The sequence below is a fragment of the Anser anser genome, assembly GCF_964211835.1.
Source record: "Anser anser genome assembly, chromosome: 1".
In the NCBI taxonomy this organism is placed as follows: domain Eukaryota; kingdom Metazoa; phylum Chordata; class Aves; order Anseriformes; family Anatidae; genus Anser; species Anser anser.
The window spans coordinates 80,294,193-80,315,094 of NC_139720.1; the positions used below are offsets into that span (position 1 = coordinate 80,294,193).

The 20,902-nt window shown below is 37.5% G+C and overlaps 1 protein-coding gene across 2 annotated transcripts in view; it reads left to right on the forward strand.

The window, feature by feature from the left end:
- Nucleotides 1–20,902, forward strand: part of VWF (von Willebrand factor) — a 147,827-nt gene that overhangs the window by 114,033 nt on the left and 12,892 nt on the right. For both annotated transcript variants that reach the window (XM_083819388.1, XM_083819389.1), the window contains exons 39-46: nucleotides 2,201–2,303; nucleotides 2,413–2,487; nucleotides 3,072–3,176; nucleotides 3,661–3,866; nucleotides 5,184–5,333; nucleotides 12,086–12,196; nucleotides 14,129–14,312; nucleotides 15,255–15,295. In XM_083819388.1, coding sequence (XP_083675514.1) covers nucleotides 2,201–2,303; nucleotides 2,413–2,487; nucleotides 3,072–3,176; nucleotides 3,661–3,866; nucleotides 5,184–5,333; nucleotides 12,086–12,196; nucleotides 14,129–14,312; nucleotides 15,255–15,295 — 975 coding nt within the window. The remainder of the gene's footprint in view (nucleotides 1–2,200; nucleotides 2,304–2,412; nucleotides 2,488–3,071; nucleotides 3,177–3,660; nucleotides 3,867–5,183; nucleotides 5,334–12,085; nucleotides 12,197–14,128; nucleotides 14,313–15,254; nucleotides 15,296–20,902) is intronic.

Consider the following 20,902-nt stretch of genomic DNA (forward strand, 5'->3'; position numbering starts at 1 on the left):
TTTTGTTTTAAGGTTACAGTATCTCCATGCATGTAGCCTTCGTTTTTGTGTGTTCTGTTGTGGATCTTTGTTTTAAATACAGTATTGTTGGTTTTGTGTAGTGCTTATAGAGCCGGTAAAAAAAAAAAAAGAAGTAATTTTTGTGTAATAAGAGGAATTTAAAAAAATTCTTATTATTTCTCTTGACAGAAAAAGAATAGCATGCAATGTATGTAATTTCTATCCTAAACACAGATCAGCTGTGCAAAACTCCCAGAGAGCCTAAGAACTATTGTTATTATATTATGATTCTATATGAAATGGTTATTACAAGTGTAGATTAAAGCGTAGGGTCTGTATCCTTCAATCCGTGAATCCTTGGGCATTGTAGTGCATTTTCCATTTAAATAATTGCTTCAAGCTCTCATGAAGAAAAGCTCAGCACACATTTTGAGAATAATGTTTGCAGTGATATCTGCTTCTTTCTGCAGAAGTTCTGAAATTCATGCGAGTTGTCACACACCCCTTAGTGGAGTCTTAACTCTGAGAACCTCTAGCCTGTACCCCAATGGCAAGGCTTCGATGCAGCTGCTGTGTGGATGGGGAAGAGGCAGGCAGGGCAGGATCAGCTCACACAGCCATTTTGTGTATCCTCCACTGCAGGATTAGCTGTGCGAGCAATACATCAGGCAGTGCAACTTGTAGTGGGTTATGATTTCCTTAAACTTCGTCTTTCCCTCTGGTGCTCTTTCTTCTGTTCCATTCTTCCCAAGATAGTGCTAGGGCTTATTGGATTCTCAATACTGATATTTATACAGAGCTCTACTAACACTGTTCTATCTTTTGTTATGTCATCTGATATTAGAAAGAGACTTATTTATGCTGAGGAAAACCTGTCAGAAAATTGAGGCTGGTGAAAATGTTAGAGTAAAAGTTGTGATTCTTGCTTTGTGTTCCAAAATGTCTAAATGCTTTTCACATCACTGTCTGCAAATGTAGGCATTCCCTATCCGCTTCTTTCTCAGGACTTCCTAACCCTGAGTCCATTGAAAGCTCTGGCAGAGGGTTCTGAGTGGCTTTCTCAAGCCCTGAGATAATGTTCTTTACTAGAAATACGTCAATGAAAGCTTTCCTTGACTAAAATAGATTTCTTGCGGATTAACCAACCCTATGCGATATGGCTTCTAAGCTTTGTAAAACCTCTGGTTGGCTTGTTCTGGCATGCCTCCTGTTTTATCCTTGCCATGGTGTTAACCTTTGAAAGTAAAATATCATTTTTATTGTCCTTTCAGATTCCTTTAATGTCTTAAAGTACATAGATATCTCTAGGTGCAGGTGGCAATATGTTTCCTTTCTTTATTACTGAGGGTCTCAGCAAGCTTTTATAAAATGCATTACAGAGATTTCTGGTTGACACATTTTCCCGTAGTGGTGTCCTAACCTACTTTACATGTTCTTACCCAGAACCTGGACTGACTGTGCAAATTAACTTTATTGTTCCATAGTGCATTTTTTCACTCTTATCTACTTATTCAAATGGATGTTAAATGTATATAGCTCTTTATAGGTAACTACATCTTTAAAATCAATGATTTTCCTCTCTCTAATGAGAGAGACCAGTGGTTGAATAATGATGTACTTTACTGGCAATTTCTGAGTATGCTTATTAGCTCTTGGTAATCAGTACAGGAGTGATTGTTTCAGATTTGGGCTTGCTATAGCGTTTTTCCAGCCAGCAAACCACTGGGAAATCAAGTGGTGAGACCCAACATATTCTTGATCAAAAATACGCACTGTTTATTTCTCTGTGTTTAAGTACCACTAATTTGGGAAGGAAGCCACTTCTATGTATTTCCTAAAATATCATTGGTTCCCTTATTATCACTAAACATCCATCATGGTATGTAGTCCACTGTTACTCTCACCATAGCTTGTGATTGCATTTATAACATCTGAGCATTTCTTGTGCATAAAACAATAGTAATTCCTCATCTCATTCATGCATACTTTACATGTTTTGTTAAATTGGTACACTACAGTCATTTCATAATTATGCATCTCCTTGGATTCTTACTGTTAACAGAGCAACCAACTAATCTCTCGTGTAGTCTTCGTGTTTTTCACAGTAATTTTTCTCACCTACTCCTACCACCAATACAACAGTGATCAGGATATTAGATTATTAGATTTATTTCTAACAGTTTTTTTCCTTTCCATGCAGCCCATGGAAACATGGATTCCCTCCAATGAGCCCTGCAAGATCTGCACATGTCTAGACAATAGGAGAGTAAACTGCACTCTCCGACCTTGCACTACTACCAAATGTAAGTTGGTCTAGCTCTGAGTATGATTGGACTTGAACTGATTTTTTTTTAACCTAGCATTTTAGTTCTTATCCAAGCTTATTTTGTGAATGTTTTCTTCTCACTCCAGCTGTTCGGTGTGGTCCCTGTGAAGTTCCTCGTCTCCGCAGGGACCCCAGCCAGTGCTGCCCCGAATATGAGTGTGGTAGGTTCTCATAAACCATTGGATTCTTCTTGGTACGTGTTTTTATCAGATGTTTCAAAGGTATAAAATCTGCATCTTTATTTAACACATTTTTTTTTTAAATTTTTAACTCACTGAATGACTGAGTTATCATCTGTGTAGAAAAAAAAAAGAGGAAACTTCAAACTTGACTTTGCCCCTTTTTAAGAGATGAAGAAGGGAATAGAGAATTGTTTTTATTTTTATTTTATTTTATTTTATTTTATTTTATTTTATTTTATTTTATTTTATTTATTTTTTTTCCTAAGTGACACACTGAAAGTGTCTTTTTTTTTTTTTCCAAGTACCTATTTTTGTGTGATCTGTGTTTGCACATTAGGTACAAAATCAGAACTAGAATCTTCATAACCTAAACTTGAACTGTTCCCTTAGCTATTTTTGAAAACAAACACTGACCTGCTGAAATCTAACTTGCTTCGTATTTTAAGATAACAATTGAGTGTAGGGAATAAATGAAATGGGGACGTACCTGCATGTGTATGTCTTTTCTAGAAGACTAACTAGTCAGTCATGGTCTTGACCACTCTCTCAATTTCTCTTCTTAGTCTGTGATCTAGTTTCATGCGATTTGCCTCCTGTCCCTGTCTGTGAGTTTGGCCTGCAGCTTGCACTGACCAACCCTGGAGAATGCAGACCAAATTATACATGTGGTAAGATATGTATATGTATATGTATATTTAGCACTGAGTGATACTGGAGCACTGCATTTGAACAACACGGACAACAACCTTTATGCACTACATTTTCCCTCTGAAAGATTTTCTTTGGGAGCCCAGTAGACATACAATGATTTCACAGACTTGAAAGAAAGTTATTGTTGGCACTTTCTGAGTACACTGTTGAATTAAGGAAAAGACAAACACTGTACTCTTGGATATGTGTGCACTGACCCTTATGTTTATTTTATAAATCTTTCTGTATATGAGAGAAGATATATATATGTATTTGTCAGGATAGGAACTTCTGAACCTGCAGTACAATCTTTGACCTGGGTCTTTTATATCTGCATTACTTCTTGGTTTATTAAGTAGATGTATAACAGTTTGCAGTAGCAATTAGTGCCTTGCTGCCAGAGAACTGTCCTGTTCATTTGCAGTGCTCTGAAATGCTCTGTGCTTAACCTTTTTCTGCTAGCTTGTAACAGAGAAGCATGCAGTCTAGTTCAAAGACCTTTCTGCCCACCACATCGGGAGCTGACTGTTAAGAAGACAGAGTGCTGTGATAAATATGAGTGTACCTGCAGCTGTACTAACTCGACAGTGAGCTGCCCTCCTGGATATTTATCCAGATCTCTCACCAATGACTGCGGCTGCATATCTACTACCTGTGTTCCAGGAACGGTAAGCGGGATGAACAGATAAGATTATCTTTTGCATACAGGGGGGCAACATCACAGTAAGAGGGTAGATAGATATAAACAAAAGACCAAACAGACTACCTGAAAATGATACATTTTTAATTTACATGTCTGTGAGAAAAATGCACCCTTGCAATATACTGTGCTTGTTTCATTACGGTCATTTTGTTCTGATGTAACCAACACATTTTTTTTGTCACTTTGAGATACTCAGATAATTATATCTATATGTAACCTTTTGAAACTTCAAGGCCATTCAGACGTTTGGAATTTCAGAGGCCATTCTGATGTATTTATTTATTTATTGATAACATGTATGTGCTTTTGGATGAGTACAGTTACTGTATTTTAGAATTGCATACTTTCAATCCTATATTAATTTATTGACATATTTGGGACACCTTATACCTATAGTCCTTGTGTGTCTTGAATACATTTGCCTCTACCTGATGAGGCATTGTATCTTACATAAACTACATGGCCACTTTTAATTTTTTTTCCAGATCAGTACCTAACTCTGTTAAAGCTTCACAAGGATGATTTTTTCCTAATTTTGCCAACTTTTTATTAAGCCATTATATTATGTTAACCTTCAAGGTAAGGTTGCTTAAGGAAAAGTTGCAGGGCAGTATAACGTGTTCACTAAAGCAACCTTACCTAGCAGCTTAATATAGGGTTACTCTGTTTTGCAGCTCAGGAGATCTAAGCTTGATTTTCTACTCCTGAGTAGTTCATGACCTTGCATAAGTCATTTTATTTCTCCGTGATCTACTTTCTACATCTATAAAATTAACAGACATTCATGTCTTTAATAACGTGTTGTAAAATTTACTAATAGAGAGTGCAATATAAAAGATGGCACTGCTTTTGTGGTAGCTGTGGTGGCCTAAGGATACAAGAATGAATGCTTGTAGCCCAAAGTAGTATCTTTTCAGATTAGCAGATACAGTTGGCAGAAGTTTTGTGTGCATGGCTCCTTCTACAGGACTCGCTGTTTATCATCTCTAAATGTTGTATCACATTATACTTACAGTGAAACTGAGTCAGACCCTGGGCAATTCCACTCAATGCAAATAAAAGTCTCCAATTCATTCTTTATAAAACAGCAGCTTCGGCTGTGCTTACTTTCCTTTCCTCAAAAGAGTGGCCACAAATTTAAGATCTTGTGTTTCTACTGTCTTCAAAATATTAATAAATCTTATGGTGGGTTTCATGTCTTAAAAATCAGCCTTCTGAAGCCAGCAGCGTGTCCTTACAGCAGCACAGTATTCTTTCATGTATAAATTGTTGTATTCCATAGGTGTGTGTGCACAACAACATTGTCTACCCCATTGGGAAGACCTGGGAAGATGGTTGCAGAGAATGTTCTTGCACTAGTACAAGAGATGACATTACAGGACTTCAGATGATGGAATGTCGTGACAAAATATGTAACACTTTCTGCTCTCGGGTGAGTAACATTACTCACACAATGAGCATCTGCATTAGTCAGCGGAGTCCTGATAGGGAACTAAAATGATTCTTTTTAGACCTGCATGTTTAGAGAAACTAGAGAAAAACAGAAAATAAGTATCGTAGCAATGAATTATCTTGAGAACAGAGTCTAGAGGGCCTAAGTATTACTGACTTTATTTTAGAAGAGAAGTTATGCTGCAAATGTTAGAGACCACCACAAATATATTTTGCCTCTTTCTAAAACTTTCAGTGTATACATAGATTAACTGACTGTTCTTGATGGTACTAGACAATTACATTCAGGAAAAGAAGCTCCTCCCTACTCTGTGGTCCAGTGTTCACAGTCTGTGAGTTCAGATTCAGAATATTCTCTGTAAATCTTTTACTGACCCAGAGTTTTTCCCATAGGTTGTCTCTCCCATGAACTGTGAAGTGAAGCCAAGAAGTGGCTCTTTCGTATTTTTCTTTTTCCCTCAGTGCAGAGGCAAAGATGAGCTAGTTAATAGTACACAAATATTCAAGCTGCTTAACTGCTTTTTAAATGTTTATATTGGGCTCTATATTGTATTAGCCCAGGAAAATTTGATGAGTTGGCCAAGCAGCATGTGTTCCAGATGTGTGTTGTAACATCAGTGCTTTCAGTGGTCCAGTGGCCAATGTTTGCATGTTGGTCTGTGACTCAACAGTGTCATTCTGTAATGACACTCAGCTGGGATTTCTCAGTGGGAAATGAAAGGGAGAGCATGCTACAGCAGTAGCTGCAAAACCTTTTAAAAAAGGGGCATGTAGTCTGCTTCTGTGTTTGATTCACTGTGCTGGCTGGGATGCTTCTGTAATATCTTCGGTCTTCCAGTGCTGAATGTGAGACAAGAGTCACTTGATTTTTTTCAGCTCCAGGAGAAACCATGCTCTGTTTGCTCAGAAATACAGTGAATTTCCAAACAAATATGTCATACGCTGTTCATACCGAGTCTTCATTAGAAAACTTTGCAAATACAGCTATGAAAAGTTAGAGGTGTTCTTTTTGCTTTCAGAAGGACATTGACAATGTGTCTGGGAGTCAAAGACTGTCAGTGGGCATAGAATATATGTGTGCAGCACCTCATGGATGAGTTAGCAATGCTGTAGAAACTCTATATTGACTGATTTGTTTTAAATTTAAACTTGAATTTACATTAACTTATTTTAAAACAGTTTATCATTTATTGCAAATTTGACTATCAACATTTCAGTTATGCAAGCTGATGTATGAAAAACAATTATCTTTTCTCAAGTCTGTTAAGCTAATTGTCCCTTGGCTTACAAAAATTTCACATGCCTTGATATCATTGTATTTTTAAATATAATTTAATTTTCTGCCTCCTTATCAGAACAAAGCTGGACAGAATATATGTATGTGCACATGAGAAGGTGTGAACTAAATATAAATGTTTTTTTGAAAGTTTCCCTGTGCTGTGACTTGAACAGTATATAATTGTGTAGGACCAGAGCAGAAAATCAACCCACAAGAAAAAAAAAAGGAAACAAAACAAACAAACAAACAACACCCCCCCCCCCAAAAAAAAAACACAAAAAAACAAGCGACCCAAACTACTGCTCTTCCTGTAAGTATAGTGTTTGGTCAGAAAAACTTCAAGATGCCCAATGCAGTGAAAACCATGAGGGTAGTTTACAGCTTTTGCAAGAGAATCCTTTTGATTTCTGTTCAGTTCATAAAAGAGACTCATTTTGAGTATGGAAATGATTATGAAATATTAGATCTAAAATATCTGGCTTTATTTTGGCTTATAGCCATAATTTTATCAGTAATCTGTTATTCTAAGAAAGTATCATTAATACAGAGCTACAGTTTCTTTACAAATAAGTCTTAAGCACTGCAGTCTCAAAAAGCTTTTCTTTAAACAAACAAGTAAACAAACAAAGAAAAAAGCTTGGAGGAAATTATTCGTTTTGGAACTCTGTCATTTCTTCTGTTCCTTTAATGGCTATCAAAGTTGCAGTACCAAAACAGTAGCTGTTGGACAACCTGTAGAGCTCAGATTTTATTTTTCCTTAGTTTATTCCTGATTCAGCGAATTTATGTATCAAGAACCACAGAGTTTCTGTAGTCCAATTTGAATTGACCCTAATGCTTATTGTCCAATTCAGATTAGATGACACTGAACATTGTATTGGTGTTGAAGACAGTTTAATTGTAGATTATTACTAAGATGGTGTTTATACTCCCTTCTCTTACTGTTACTAATTCAGTTGCCAAGTTGTGAAGTATCATTTTTGTCCATGTCATCTGAATTCCGTGAAAACAGTTTCCAGTTTTCTACTTAGTGATACAACAACAAAAACAAATACACAAAATACAAAAAACATCCAACCCCACCCCAAAACAAAACAAAACAACAACAACAAAAACAAACAAACAAACAAAATCCCCAACAATTAAACACTTAAACTAGCTCCTTCACCCTGATGAGTGAGTGGTGCTACTGTTCTCATGTGCTTGACAAAATCAAATGCAAATCTGATCTGCTATTTTAGAACATAAAGAAACACTATAGAAAAAGAATGGATGTTTCATTAAAATGAACTGATTCCCAAATTCTTTGAAGATGTTCAAATTAATAGCAAATAGAGCCTTCTCATTTGCAAACCAGTTGTGGATTTGCCTCATTACATGTCACAGTCCTCTCACTTCTGTTGTCTTGTATCTTTCTCTTACCGAAATTTTGAAAGCAAGCAGATAATTGTTGTAATTATTGCGTTTGCCACAAGGAGGAGTGGTGTCTGTACCTTCTTACCCTCCTGGAGCTTCTTCAGTAACGATTTCTCTAAGAGTACGTTAAAATCTATCTCTTTAGAAAATCATGGTGATAAAATGGATAACAGCTTTCAAAACACCTTAAAATCCCTAGTGTACTAAAGTGAAGGGAGCAATTGCTTTCTTAATTTCTATAAATGTTCTTGAAGTTAGATACATAATAAGTGATATAAAAGAGTGCAATTTAAAGTATTGGATAAGTTAAAGCATTGCACGGTTATGAGAAGAATGAGGCATAATTTTCTGGGATAAGTGTTTAAGACAAAACCATTTGGCTAAGTGTGTGTAAATTAATTAGTGTAGATATTCAAGACTTTTGATGACTGTGTTAAATTAAAATAAAGAACATTTGTACCCTATGTGGAAAGGCATAGCAAATTATGGTTGTAATCAATGCTGACTCTGAAATCCACAGCCTTAATCTCCAATATTTCATACTGATATTCTCCTTCGAAGTAGCAGAATTTGACTTCTACATGTAAAGCATGGGAGTAAATGGCTTAGTAGTGCATATTAAGGACGCCAAATAAATTAATTTCAAACAAAGACTGTTGTTTGAGGATTAGATATGCAGGATCCTATTTAAAATTTGTGAAAGTCTTGGTGAGAAGTAATTTCAAACATCCTGTTTGGATTTTCAAGGTTACTTTATTAAAAAAATTAGGAAATACCTCAATATTCTAGAGACTTTTAGATAGAGAATTAAGTCCTCACTTGGTGTAAATGAGCTTAGCTCCAGGGAAATCTCTAGAATTATGCTGAGTCATCACAACTGAAGATTTTGCTTTCAGCATTCCAAATTCATTTTTACCTATACTATTAGTTTTTTCTCAGCCTCTCAGTCTTTTCATTTTCTTTGGTTTCTCTAATGCTCTCTAGGGACTATCATCTCAAGATGTAAAAGGCAAATATTGGAGCCTTTTTAAAAATACTGGGTGTTGAGTAATACTTTCCATTATTTCTTTCCTATGTTGTTGGCCAGAAGGCAGCTGACAGAGTTTTCTGGCCAAAACCTTAGCAACCATGAAAAGATGAGCTATGCATCCTGAGCAACATTGGAATGAAACAGGGGAGCGCACAATGCACATTGCACAAATGCACCTGTGCAGATTGCTCCAATAGTCCTGAGTGAGTGATGAGATCAAAATGTGCATTCTCCAATTGCTACAGAATTAATCTGTGTTCTTCTTTTATTTGTCACAAAGCCAAGCCCCAAATCAAAAGCAGGCTTAATTCCACCTACCATGTAGTATAATGTCTTAATCTTTGTAATTTCATCTTCCATATGGTAGAGCCATTTTATCTCTGCATTTATATGATAAAACAGCCAGATCTGTTGGCAGAACTGAACACTTGTCAGGTTCTCTGTAGCAGCTGCTTATTATCACTGGCAAGTCTACTAAGGATACTTGCCCAAATGCAAAGGGTGGCTGGTGTTGCCTTGTTCCCTTAGCTGCCAAGGCACATGGATTTTGTAGTCCTTTAGACAGGGAGTTCCATGTCACTGTGACAGATGGCCAGACACTGAGGGCTTCTTCTGAGTATTAACACCCTGTTTGAAGTTTGAACTCTACGTTTAAAAAAAAAAAGGAAAGGAAAGTCAGGATGTGAAGGTGAAGTTAAGCAGCAGATCCAGTCCAGAAAACTCAGAGGATGAAGAGGATGAGCAGAATATTGGCTAATGGCAGAAAATAGATTCTTGAACAAACCAGAGCATCTCTACAGCGTCTATATGCTAGAAAATGAAAGATAATAAAGGAAGAGATGGAAAATGCTCTGGTATGACCCTGGTAGCAAGTAGTCTTTGTACTTGGGTCACCTAATTAAAAACAACAATAAAAACCAACGCCTCAAAATACACGATATTTTTTCCTTTTCTTAGATCTAGCATTAAATATTAAAACTTTTAGTCATAACATAAAGCTATTTTTAGTCCTGTGTGCCCAAATTTTCATGGTTTAAATGCAAAAGTTAGGGTTTTCTAATTGGGAAATATTTCTAAAGCTGTGGAAGATGTATGACAGCAGGGAATCACTGTCCACTTTCCTCCTTGAGTACAGGTGGTTGCTCTGCTCTTTGAGGAGCTCATGGATTGGTGCAGTTTGCAGGTTTGCCTTCTGACACAGGTTTGTATGCTGTGGTGATTCAGGGGCTGCCTTAGGAGATGCCTCTGCAGATGCTGAGGTTGAAAGCTGTGACCCCCTATGTTTCTTCACCTGAGGAGTCAGAGCACTCAGATCTTGAGTTCATTGAACGCCAAAAGAGCCACTTAGATAGGTTGAACTGTGAAAAACCCACATCTTTGTTGTTGCCTTTGTGGTATGGATCATACCTAAAGTCTGCTGCATGGCACCTTGTTTTGTTTGCTCTATAGAGGGCTCTGTTTTTTCACACAGGAGTCGTGAAATTTGAATCCTGCAGTTGGGTTTTGCTTAGTCAGGATGCTGAGTTTACTCTGAGCACAAACAACTCATGGATTTTTATTTCTCTGAGTTTACCACACAAACAAAATGTTGTATGCCATATTTCAGATGCTTCACATGCACATGTAGTAGATAAAATTTCATATCAAACAAAATATATCATGCAGCACTTTATCCTCAAAGATAGGTCAAACTCGGCTATTACATTGTATGACCCTATACAAAATGCTCTTTCATGTGAAAGTCTGCTGATTATAGAGGCTTGCTTAAGTGCCCCATGTTGCAAATCAAGGATAGTTCATGAAGGGTGGTGTTGGTTGGGAATACTTAAGCTATTTCAGTTTGAAGGTGTAGATCAAAACAGATATTGTGCTTATTGTCATTGGCATTTTTCACATGAACAGTATTTTCTCTGACAGAACAACTCTTTTTTCTCTTGAACTCTGTATTGAAATCAGAGTTATATTTTGCCCCTTGCAGACTGTTAAATATAGCATGTAGTTTTTTCTAATTAGAATAAAGTTCCTTGCTTTCTTTCACTTAGGTACTCCAGTGTTTGAATATTTGGCTAGTTGCTTCAGGATATGAAAGGATGAAATGATCAGTCAAAGCTAGTCCCCAGGTTACACGTCTGACCAACCCCTTCCCTCTGCTTCAGCCCAAGCACAATCAGATGTCTGAGTGTGCTCAGACTGAATCCTAACACTGAAGTCTCAGGGATGGGAAAAAGAGTTTTGGGTGTTGATTAACATCCAAGATGCCACCAAAGCAATTTTTACCTCTTATTTTCTTTTGTATAATAGAATTATATTAAAAAAAAGTCTTTTAAATACAAATAATTCTTACAATTAGATATCAATCATATGTAAAAACAGATGTTTTCACATAATGATTCTCAAAGAGATTTTTTTTTTGAAAGAAAACTGTATGCAAATGCTATGAATGCAGTTTGAGGGGAAAACTCCAAATAGTGTGGCAACTGAGACAGTCACCCTTAGAAGTGGATTTACTTTTTCTTTTTGCACTCCTCTGTAGGGCCACATTGCTGGAAGCTTGCTTTTTACAATTTGCTAATGTGTAAAAGAAACTGCTTGCGTACAGTAAACTAACATTTGTAAATTATTGCTGCATTTAATGTTGTTGAAATACTCTAGTGTCCTCCAAAAGCATTTTTCTTCTACCTTTTCCTTTTCCATTTCTGCTTGTTTATGTCATTGTTTTCTGTTTTGTGGCAAATCTTTGGATTTTTACTCCTAATGTTGTGTACTTTTAAATTAAATTATTATTTTTTTTTTCTGACAGGTAATGTTAACCATTAAACAGGATGGTGAACTGAGTGGACCACTTGTTTGTGATTGCACTGTGTGGCCTTACAGTTCTATTTTCAAAATACTCTTTCCATAAAAAGTTGCTGACATTAAGCATTTATCCCAGTGTTTTCTTTTTGCATTAACCTTCTCATTTGTCTTCTCTTCCTCAATCAATCAGTTCTTTTCTTTTCTCCCACAGGGATATAAATATATCATCCAAGATGGGGAATGTTGTGGGAGATGCCAGAAGACTGCCTGCGAGGAACAGCTGTTGTGGCCTCGGGGTGACGCAGTTCCTCGTTTACACGAGGTGAGGTGACAGTGGAGTGGCCACTTCCTTTTCTAGCAGAAATGTCCTGGAACTATTTTGTGTTCCACAGAAGGAGAAAAAGAACCTGAGAGTTATTTCTATTATAAGGCAAGCAGTACTGCGAAAGAATGGATTTTGGTTCTGTGACTTACCTGCTTCATTCTGCTAATGAGCAAACCCTCCTCTTTCATTTCATGCTCTAAGGCATCTTTGTATGTAAAATTACTAATTTCACGATTCATAGCTCAAAAGAATGTTAATGGGAAATTATACTTCTCTCGCTGTAGGCAAATTGTTTAAATTATCCTAATTAATTTGTATTACTCTGTGGGTGGTGGGCAGATTGGATATTTGATGTCTTGAATTCCATGGTCCTCTCAGATAGGATATCCTATTTGTTACACAGTGAAATATCTGGAACTGAATGAGCATAGAAACATGAATTGCTCTCTGTTTGCTGAAGATGTAGGCTGCATATCAGATCAGGCTGCAGTGGTCTAGGCCACACTTGTTGTCTGCTCAAAATAACAGTTTATTTTCAGCAGTGTGTCTATTCCATTTGCATTCCTTTATGTCTCTTCCAAAGAGCACAATGGGAAGTAAATGCATGCAACATGCCTTTCAAAGTGTGCTGCCACTGGAATACTAGGTCGATATTGTTTTCTTTCTTTGCCTACATTTTAAATTCCTTCAGGCTATTCAGTTTGTTCTGTTCCTAATCCAGCCAGCCTTGGCAAGCCTTTGCCTGCCCCATTAGCATTAAATTGCTTAATCCTATGCAGAAGTTTGGATTTAGCAAAGAAAGGCAGGAACAATAAGTTAAATAGATTTAAAATAATAGACCTCCCCATCTTTTCTTCTGTAAGTGTTATTAATTAAAGTGTGTCTGTGCTTACATCTACATCTCACTTTCACATATTTGATATTAACTTCTTAATTACTTTTTTTTACAAAGATAGTCTGATGCTGTCTGTTTTAAAATGTAAGCTATATTCTGCAGCCTGCTTCTTCCCTGGTTTCACCAAGGACATTCCTTAACGTGGATCAGTATTATTCTGTTTCATAAATCAAGCCTTCTGAAGGTCTATTTTAATGTCCCACCGTGTCTCACTGATTTCTGTTGTCCTGATGGAGTAATAGATCCTTATACTCTGCCGTCTCTTTCTTGCTGTGTCCTCTTTCAGCTCCTCTGTCATTAACAACTAACAAACAAGAGAAAATATTTCATTAACTTTCTGAGGAAAGATGTTTGACCCCTTGGGAGGGGTCTGATTCACACTTCCACTGTTCTTGAAGCATATTCAAGGTCCATTACAAGTGGAGGCATCCTGCTTTAAAGTAGTGATCACCTCCTCCTGGCACTGAAATGTGGCAGTGTCTTTCTGACCTGTGGTGATGTCTCTTTCCAAAGTACCATTTAAAGTTCCTACCTTATCTGACCCATGGGTGATAACAGCCAGTGTGGGACATCAACAAGATCTGGTCTCTCTTACATTTGCAAGTCTTTTCTTCTCAAGAGCTAATTGCCAAAGCCTCCTGTGGGCCTACTACAGATGATTTGCAGCAAGATCCAGCAGAAAGAGGGCCAGCTCTGCTGCAGTGCAGTGCAGTACAGCCAGCTACTGGGAACAAATGTAAACTTAAATCTAGTTAAGGTTGCATTTCCTTCTTCACATGTTATTTCACCTGCCCCTTTCATTTTCATCTTAGGGATATTCCTGTAACTTCTATACTCTGCAAACCAAGCAGCAGTCTACTCTGTAAGCTGATTGTCACACTAAGGGTTTGTGAAGAACTGTTGAGTAACAGACTGTTTCTGTAGAAGTAAATGTGCTTTTTGCAAATCAGTACATTGTCTGGGGGTGCTCTTCTTTTTCTCCAGTGGCATAAATACTGTTGTCTGAATTTAATCCTTTTACCGTTTCCTGTCAGGTTGGCACAGAGTGGAGATCCCCCTTTAATGACTGCATTATCAATGAGTGTGTCCGAGTGAATGATGAGGTTTTTGTACAGCAAAAGAATCTGTCTTGCTCTCAGATGGATGTGCCTGACTGTCCAGAGGGAACTGAATTACGCTGTGACCAAATAATTGACTGCTGTCCTTCTTGCAGATGTGGTAAGGCTTAATGGGTGACAAATGGAATCACTGAAGAGTTAATCTTAGTGCTGATCTATTTCTCAATAGCAATTTCAAAAGTGTATACTATGCAAGTAAAATACCAGTTTTAAACTACTCTGTATAACTTAGGCATTGACTATGGTAGCTCCTGCTGCTATTACTTTCACTTTCCAAGTGATGTTCACAGTGTCCTTTTGGACTAATTATTATTGTCACTACTTTGCATTGCTTCAGGGAGACATAACACGGTATGTCTCTACCAGCAAATTACAGCACTAGCCTATATTGTTAAGCAGTTAAACAAGATCTTGATGTGCTTTTATCTTAGAAAAGTCCAATTCTATCATCAACACCTGCTATGAACAGGAAGTTTCCATGCAGCCATGCTGTCTTTTGGACATCTCTGAGTGTTGTGGCTGGGTCCATTTATTAGCACAGTCTTGGATCAAAAATACAAATCAAAAGATTTGGCTATTTGGACTCAGTCTGCAAATACTCCCATTCATATTTAATTGACAGGTATATAAGGAACCACAGGGTAAGGAATTGCAGTGGAAGGAGGAGGAGAAATAGGTGCTATAACTTGCAGAAAGCCTATGAGTGCATCTTCTGAGGGCAAGAGGCTTGAAATGGAGGGTAAAAATCTACATTTTACCATGTACTTCTTAAAGAAAACAACAACTCACCAAGGAATGTTTGGAGATGCATATCAGGATAATTGACAAATTGTTATCTTTGAAAATATAAGAGGGCTATAAAAATTATTATATTATAAAATATAATATAAGAGGGCTAATTTGCACCTATTTACAATGAAACTTGATCTAAATGTCCTCAGTTGGAACTCTAATGAGTCAAAAATGCATACTCGTGGTTTATTAAGTCGAGATAATGATATGATAATCATAATGTTAAATGGAATATTATCCTCTCTTTCAGTACCTGTGAATGGCTGTCCTTTGAATGGCACTGTTATTGGGGTAAGACTTGATGCTTTTATTTGCTATTTTGGTAAGATATTTGTTATGTTGGTAAGATATTTGAATGCGCTTTTGAAAAACACAGACTTGTCAGAATATACATAAGTGTACAGGGTAGCTTTGTACAGCCAGAATCCCCACACGTTGCATCCAAAAGAGTGGCAAGGGGCTCTGTGCTATTAAGTCCATTTCATGACCCTTCCACAGGTTTTCCTGTATGACAACGAGCATCTCCTCAAAATGGGACAGTAATATTTCTTTATCTTGGACGACTGAAGGAAAAAGTGAAGGGTGCTTGAGGAAAAAGTGCTTAGATAACTGTGGTAATCTGCCTTGTGTAATGTCTTGCAGGTTACCAAACACACCGGAAACTATCTGCAAGGGATAATCTCAGAGATGATCCTTGCCCACCTTGGGGAAGGGAAAACTTCCTGTATTCTACCTAGAGGATAAGGCGGATTAAAAAAAGATGGAAATTCTTGCTCCACCTGTGTGGAAAAAGGGGTCTCCCTCCTTGGCTATTAGCAGGAACAGGAAAGCTGAGCTTCCTCAGTCTTTGACCTCAGCCCCCTTTCAAGATCCCTGCTGATATGCCCTCAGAGGAAGTTTTTTCTCAACTGCATATTTAGTGGATAGATTAAGACATATTTAACCCAGTCCCTGACAGTGGGAATGACTGGAGTTAAGCATCTGATCTCATTTATGCCGAATTTATCTTTGGAGAGCTCAGTCAATTGTCCGTTGTTTCCCTAAATCCATGTTCTGGCAGCACCTCTGGTGTCAAAGAACTCTAAGGATTCTCAACATCCCCCTAGGAAACAGGTCCTCTTTATTCATTTAACCTAACTTTTAACCTATGTATTCTTGCATTGACAACACATTTTTTTCTTTTATCGAAGAAGTAAGTTTACCCATATCTCTTTGTGCTCTCGAGGTACAGCAGAACCTCTCCCCATCTATTTCTTCCATTTTTTTTCCATATTTGATAGGCACAAGTTCATCAATTTATTAGAGTTAAAGCCCTGTCATCAACCATCCATCATTCTGTATAAGGATTACTTCCCTATAGAACTAAATCCAAGAAGTAATTGTGCCTTTCTGTCAGAACATTGGGAGAAGGGTTTTAAAGTGCTTAAATCTGAAATAATCTCCTTTCTCTTTGATTCCTTTATTTGTCTCTCTGTAGTATGTTGTCAAAACTAGTTGTGGCATTTTATAAAAGCCATACTTGTAGACAATTTCATGTAGTATAATTGCCAATTCCTGTCACCTTCTGTCATACAGGAGTTAAATATATATTATTCTGTGTTGCAAAAAGATGTCTTTTCAGCTGCATGCTGTTATTTTGTGAACAACTAATTTTTTCTCTTCCAACAAAATGCTTACCTGACCTGTCAGAGAAAGTCTTTGCTCAATTTTCAAGTATTTTAGAATATTTTAAAATGCTTTAAGTAAAACATAAACAATGTTTGAAAAAAATGTTATGTTGAATGGAAAACCAGGAGTATCTGTATTTTGAAGATTAAAAAATATTTCAGTTTGTCAAATAATAAAAAAAAATCCTTTTTAATAATTTTTCCCAAATTGGCCTGAACTTGTGAAGTGTTTCAGGTGACACTAAACTAGTTTGATTCATTTTTGTTTGCTATCTGGATCTCTATAAAAACTTTTTTTTCTTTTATTACAGCTTTTAAAATGTGTTGTCTTCTTGACAATTGTCCATTTTATCAAACACAGTCTGTGAAAGATTTTGAGGGCATAGGTAGGCCCCAGCTGTTGCATTACTTCTGTGCTTTTCCTTTCGCACCATATCAGGCAGTTAGCATTCAACAACACAGTTACTAAAATATTTTCTCAGGATGGAGAGTGTGAAATTTGAGAGGAGATATAAACCTTGAAAACTTTCTAAACAAAATGGAAAGTTTGATGGAAAAATGATAAAAATATTTAGTGGATCTTAAATTAGAACTTGTCTTAATGAATAGTTTCTTTTAACTTAAAATAGTTTCTTTTAATTATTTATTTAAAGCTAATTAGCTGTATGTCTAAATTTTTTTGAGCAGCCTGAGTTACTACAGCTTTGTCTTACACTATTTTCTACTTCAATGACTGTTGCAGAGTTCTGATAAGGAAAGAAGATGTGGTGTCCACAGAAGTTCCTGGATTGCAAAACTTTATTCTGGGTCCTTTAAGAATAGGTTTCAAATTTTATTTTATATCAAGGGAAAACTTTTCTCTATTAACTCATTCATTGAATAGTTCCAAGTTTCGAGTCTTTTACTGCAGTTCTGTTAACTGACTGTGTCCTTAATCCCTTTACATTTTTGTCTTGTATCTGGTTACCAATATTATATTCCAGTAATTTGGTGTATTGCTTTCACTCCACTGTTCCTAACAATTCTGTGGGCTTTAACTGCAGACTTCCAAGCAGGTGGCTGTATTTACCAAAAGGATTATCTGCATCACTCATCTGTTTTCCCAGGCTTTTACTGAGTGGCAGTCTTGAAGGAGATCTGAGTAGGTTTTGGCTTTATGCAGGTTATTTTGATTGCACTGACTAACACTGGGTTAGCAGATGTTGACATTTTATTCTATGTTAGCCAAGAAAACACATGATAGGTGTATTATATAACGGGAAAAAGTTGTATCAAATCTTTATGTCACTCAGTTCTGTCATGCTAAACTATGTTTGTTCACAGAAATCCGTTGTTAAATTCCATTTGCATGCTGATCACTAAATACACTAAATAAATATAATAAAACTAAGCTGTGATGCAAACTTTGGATCAAAGTAAGACCTTCCCCCAAAAGTTCAAGGAACTTACTTGTGTGTAAGGATTTTGTTTCAACATGTCTCCAGCATGCCCTACGTTCCTTCCCACAGCAGTGATAAGCTTGACTTCAGCTATCTTTTTCTATAAAATTAAGATTTTAGAACTTAGGAGAAGATATGAAGAGGATATCAATTGTAATATTGGTTGTGGCTTTATTGAGTCTTTCTTCATGATGTGAAAGTCTAGTGTTACTGAAGCATTCTGTGATAAGTATTTACTTCTAGGGGGCCTGAATTAAATGTTTAAGATAGTAAGCAGAACAAATTCAAATATATTTTGAAATATGTCACCAGGATGAGGACATCTCCTTGATTTGCAAGGCTTTTGTGTGTGTGCACTTGTGTGTGTTTAGACTTATCAACCATTAGAGTAATACTAGTGGATTGGATAGCCTTCTGAGGCCATGTAGTCTGTACTAGAACTATTATACTGATATCTGAACTGTTTCCAATGCTAAGAGTTTAATGTTTCATATCACATTTGTTATCTATCCCGCACCTATAGGAAAATGTTATGAGTATGGCTTCATGCCATACATCAAGGGCTTTTAACTCTCCAGATTAATGTCATTATATTCACTATAAAAGATTAAACTGGAAAAGGTGAAGAGTCCTATGTTGAGGTCTTGAGCTGAATTGTTAAAAGATCAGGACCTTCCCATTGTTATTACAACCTCTGTCATATTATTTGTGGAGAATCTTTTTTCTAGACCTTCATAAACTAAGAAGAGAGTGATTTCTGTTGTTGGTGCTTTACTGAAAGCCACTATGCTCTGAAGGCATCTGTTATGCTGGAGTCCAGTGTAAGAATGTTATTAATATTCTTTATTAAGAACCTTCGTTCTTCAGTGTATATGTGGGAGTATTGGCTCAGAACTACCCATGAACCCATACTTTTACACAGTTACTCTGGCTTGCTTCTTGATTTTGAATGTTTACTTGTGTGGAAGAAAAAGGAATTTGAGGATATGCATAGTGTAAGCATAGGAAATTCCTTTTCTCAGTGAAGTCAGCAGTGATAGTCCACTGACTATGATTCAAAGCTTTAATTATCTTGTGCTATTCAGTGTCTATTTACTTTATTAGTTTTTTTTTTTTTTTTTTTGTGTGTGTGTGAAAATCACAGAATCACAGAATCGTCTAGGTTGGAAGAGACCTCCAAGATCACCCAGTCCAACCTCTGACCTAACACTAACAAGTCCTCCACTAAACCATATCACTAAGCTCAACATCTAAATGTCTCTTAAAGACCTCCAGGGATGGTGACTCAACCACTTCCCTGGGCAGCCTATTCCAATGCCTAACAACCCTTTCAGTAAAGAAGTTCTTCCTAACATCCAACCTAAACCTCCCCCAGCACAACTTTAGCCCATTTCCCCTTGTCCTGTCACCAGGCACGTGGGAGAATAGATCACCCCCTACCTCGCTACAGCCTCCTTTAAGGTACCTGTAGAGAGCGATAAGGTCGCCCCTGAGCCTCCTCTTCTCCAGGCTGAACAAGCCCAGCTCCCTCAGCCGCTCCTCGTAAGACTTGTTCTCCAGACCCCTCACCAGCCACGTTGTCCTTCTCTGGACTCTCTCGAGCACCTCGACTTCCTTCTTGTAGCAAGGGGCCCAAAACTGGACACAGTACTCGAGGTGTGGCCTCACCAGAGCCGAGTACAGGGGGACGATCACTTCCCTAGACCTGCTGGCCACACTGCTTCTTATACAAGCCAGGATGCTGTTGGCCTTCTTGGCCACCTGAGCACACTGCTGGCTCATATTCAGCTGACTATCAACCAGTACTCCCAGGTCCTTCTCTGCCAGACAGCTTTCCAACCACTCATCTCCCAGCCTGTAGTGCTGCTTGGGGTTGTTACGCCCCAGGTGCAGGACCCGGCAATCGGCCTTGTTGAACTTCATACAGTTGACCTCAGCCCATCGGTCCAGCCTATCCAGATCCTCCTGCAGAGCCTTCCTACCCTCGAGCAGATCGACACACGCACCTAACTTGGTGTCGTCTGCAAATTTATTGAGGGTGCACTCAATCCCCTCATCCAGATCATCGATAAAGATATTAAAGAGGACCGGCCCCAGTACTGAGCCCTGGGGGACTCCACTAGTGACTGGCCTCCAACTGGATTTGACTCCATTCACCACAACTCTTTGGGCCCGTTAAATGCACTCCATACAACCATACTGGTTTTGTATTTTGAGGCTCAAATGAAAGGCTGTATACTTGTGAGGCAGAAAGAATTTGGATTTAGAATTCCTCTAAGTGCTAGGAATCCTACTGTTAACTTCACATCCTGTTCTTTTCCATCTAATATCTTGGCATTTTCCACTGTGTTTTAAATGTCATTTTTGCTTGCTTTGAAAAGGTGGTGGGTTCGAGGAAACAAAGTGCTGGGGTCCAGCTCAGCCACTGCTTTTCTTGTAACTATGAACAAGTCCGTTCAGTTACTTTTTTTTTTTTCCTTTTTCCTTTTCCTTCTCTCTCTTTTCTTTTTTTTTCTTTTTTTCTTTTTTTTTTTTCCCTCCTTGTGTCTGTGTTGATTTTAAGCTTTTAGGCCTCCAGAGATTCTAAGCAGTGTTTTTATAAGAACAATAACAAGTAATTTTTGTCCATGAACTGTTGGTTGTGATCACTCAAGAAAAACAAAAGACCACAACAACAAAAAATCTTGTCGGTAAATCAATTCACTACATTTGGGAAAAATGAACTTGGTGGGAACCACCCAACACATGACAAAATCTTGTGACAAAACCTTCCTTGCCACTTTCAAGAACTC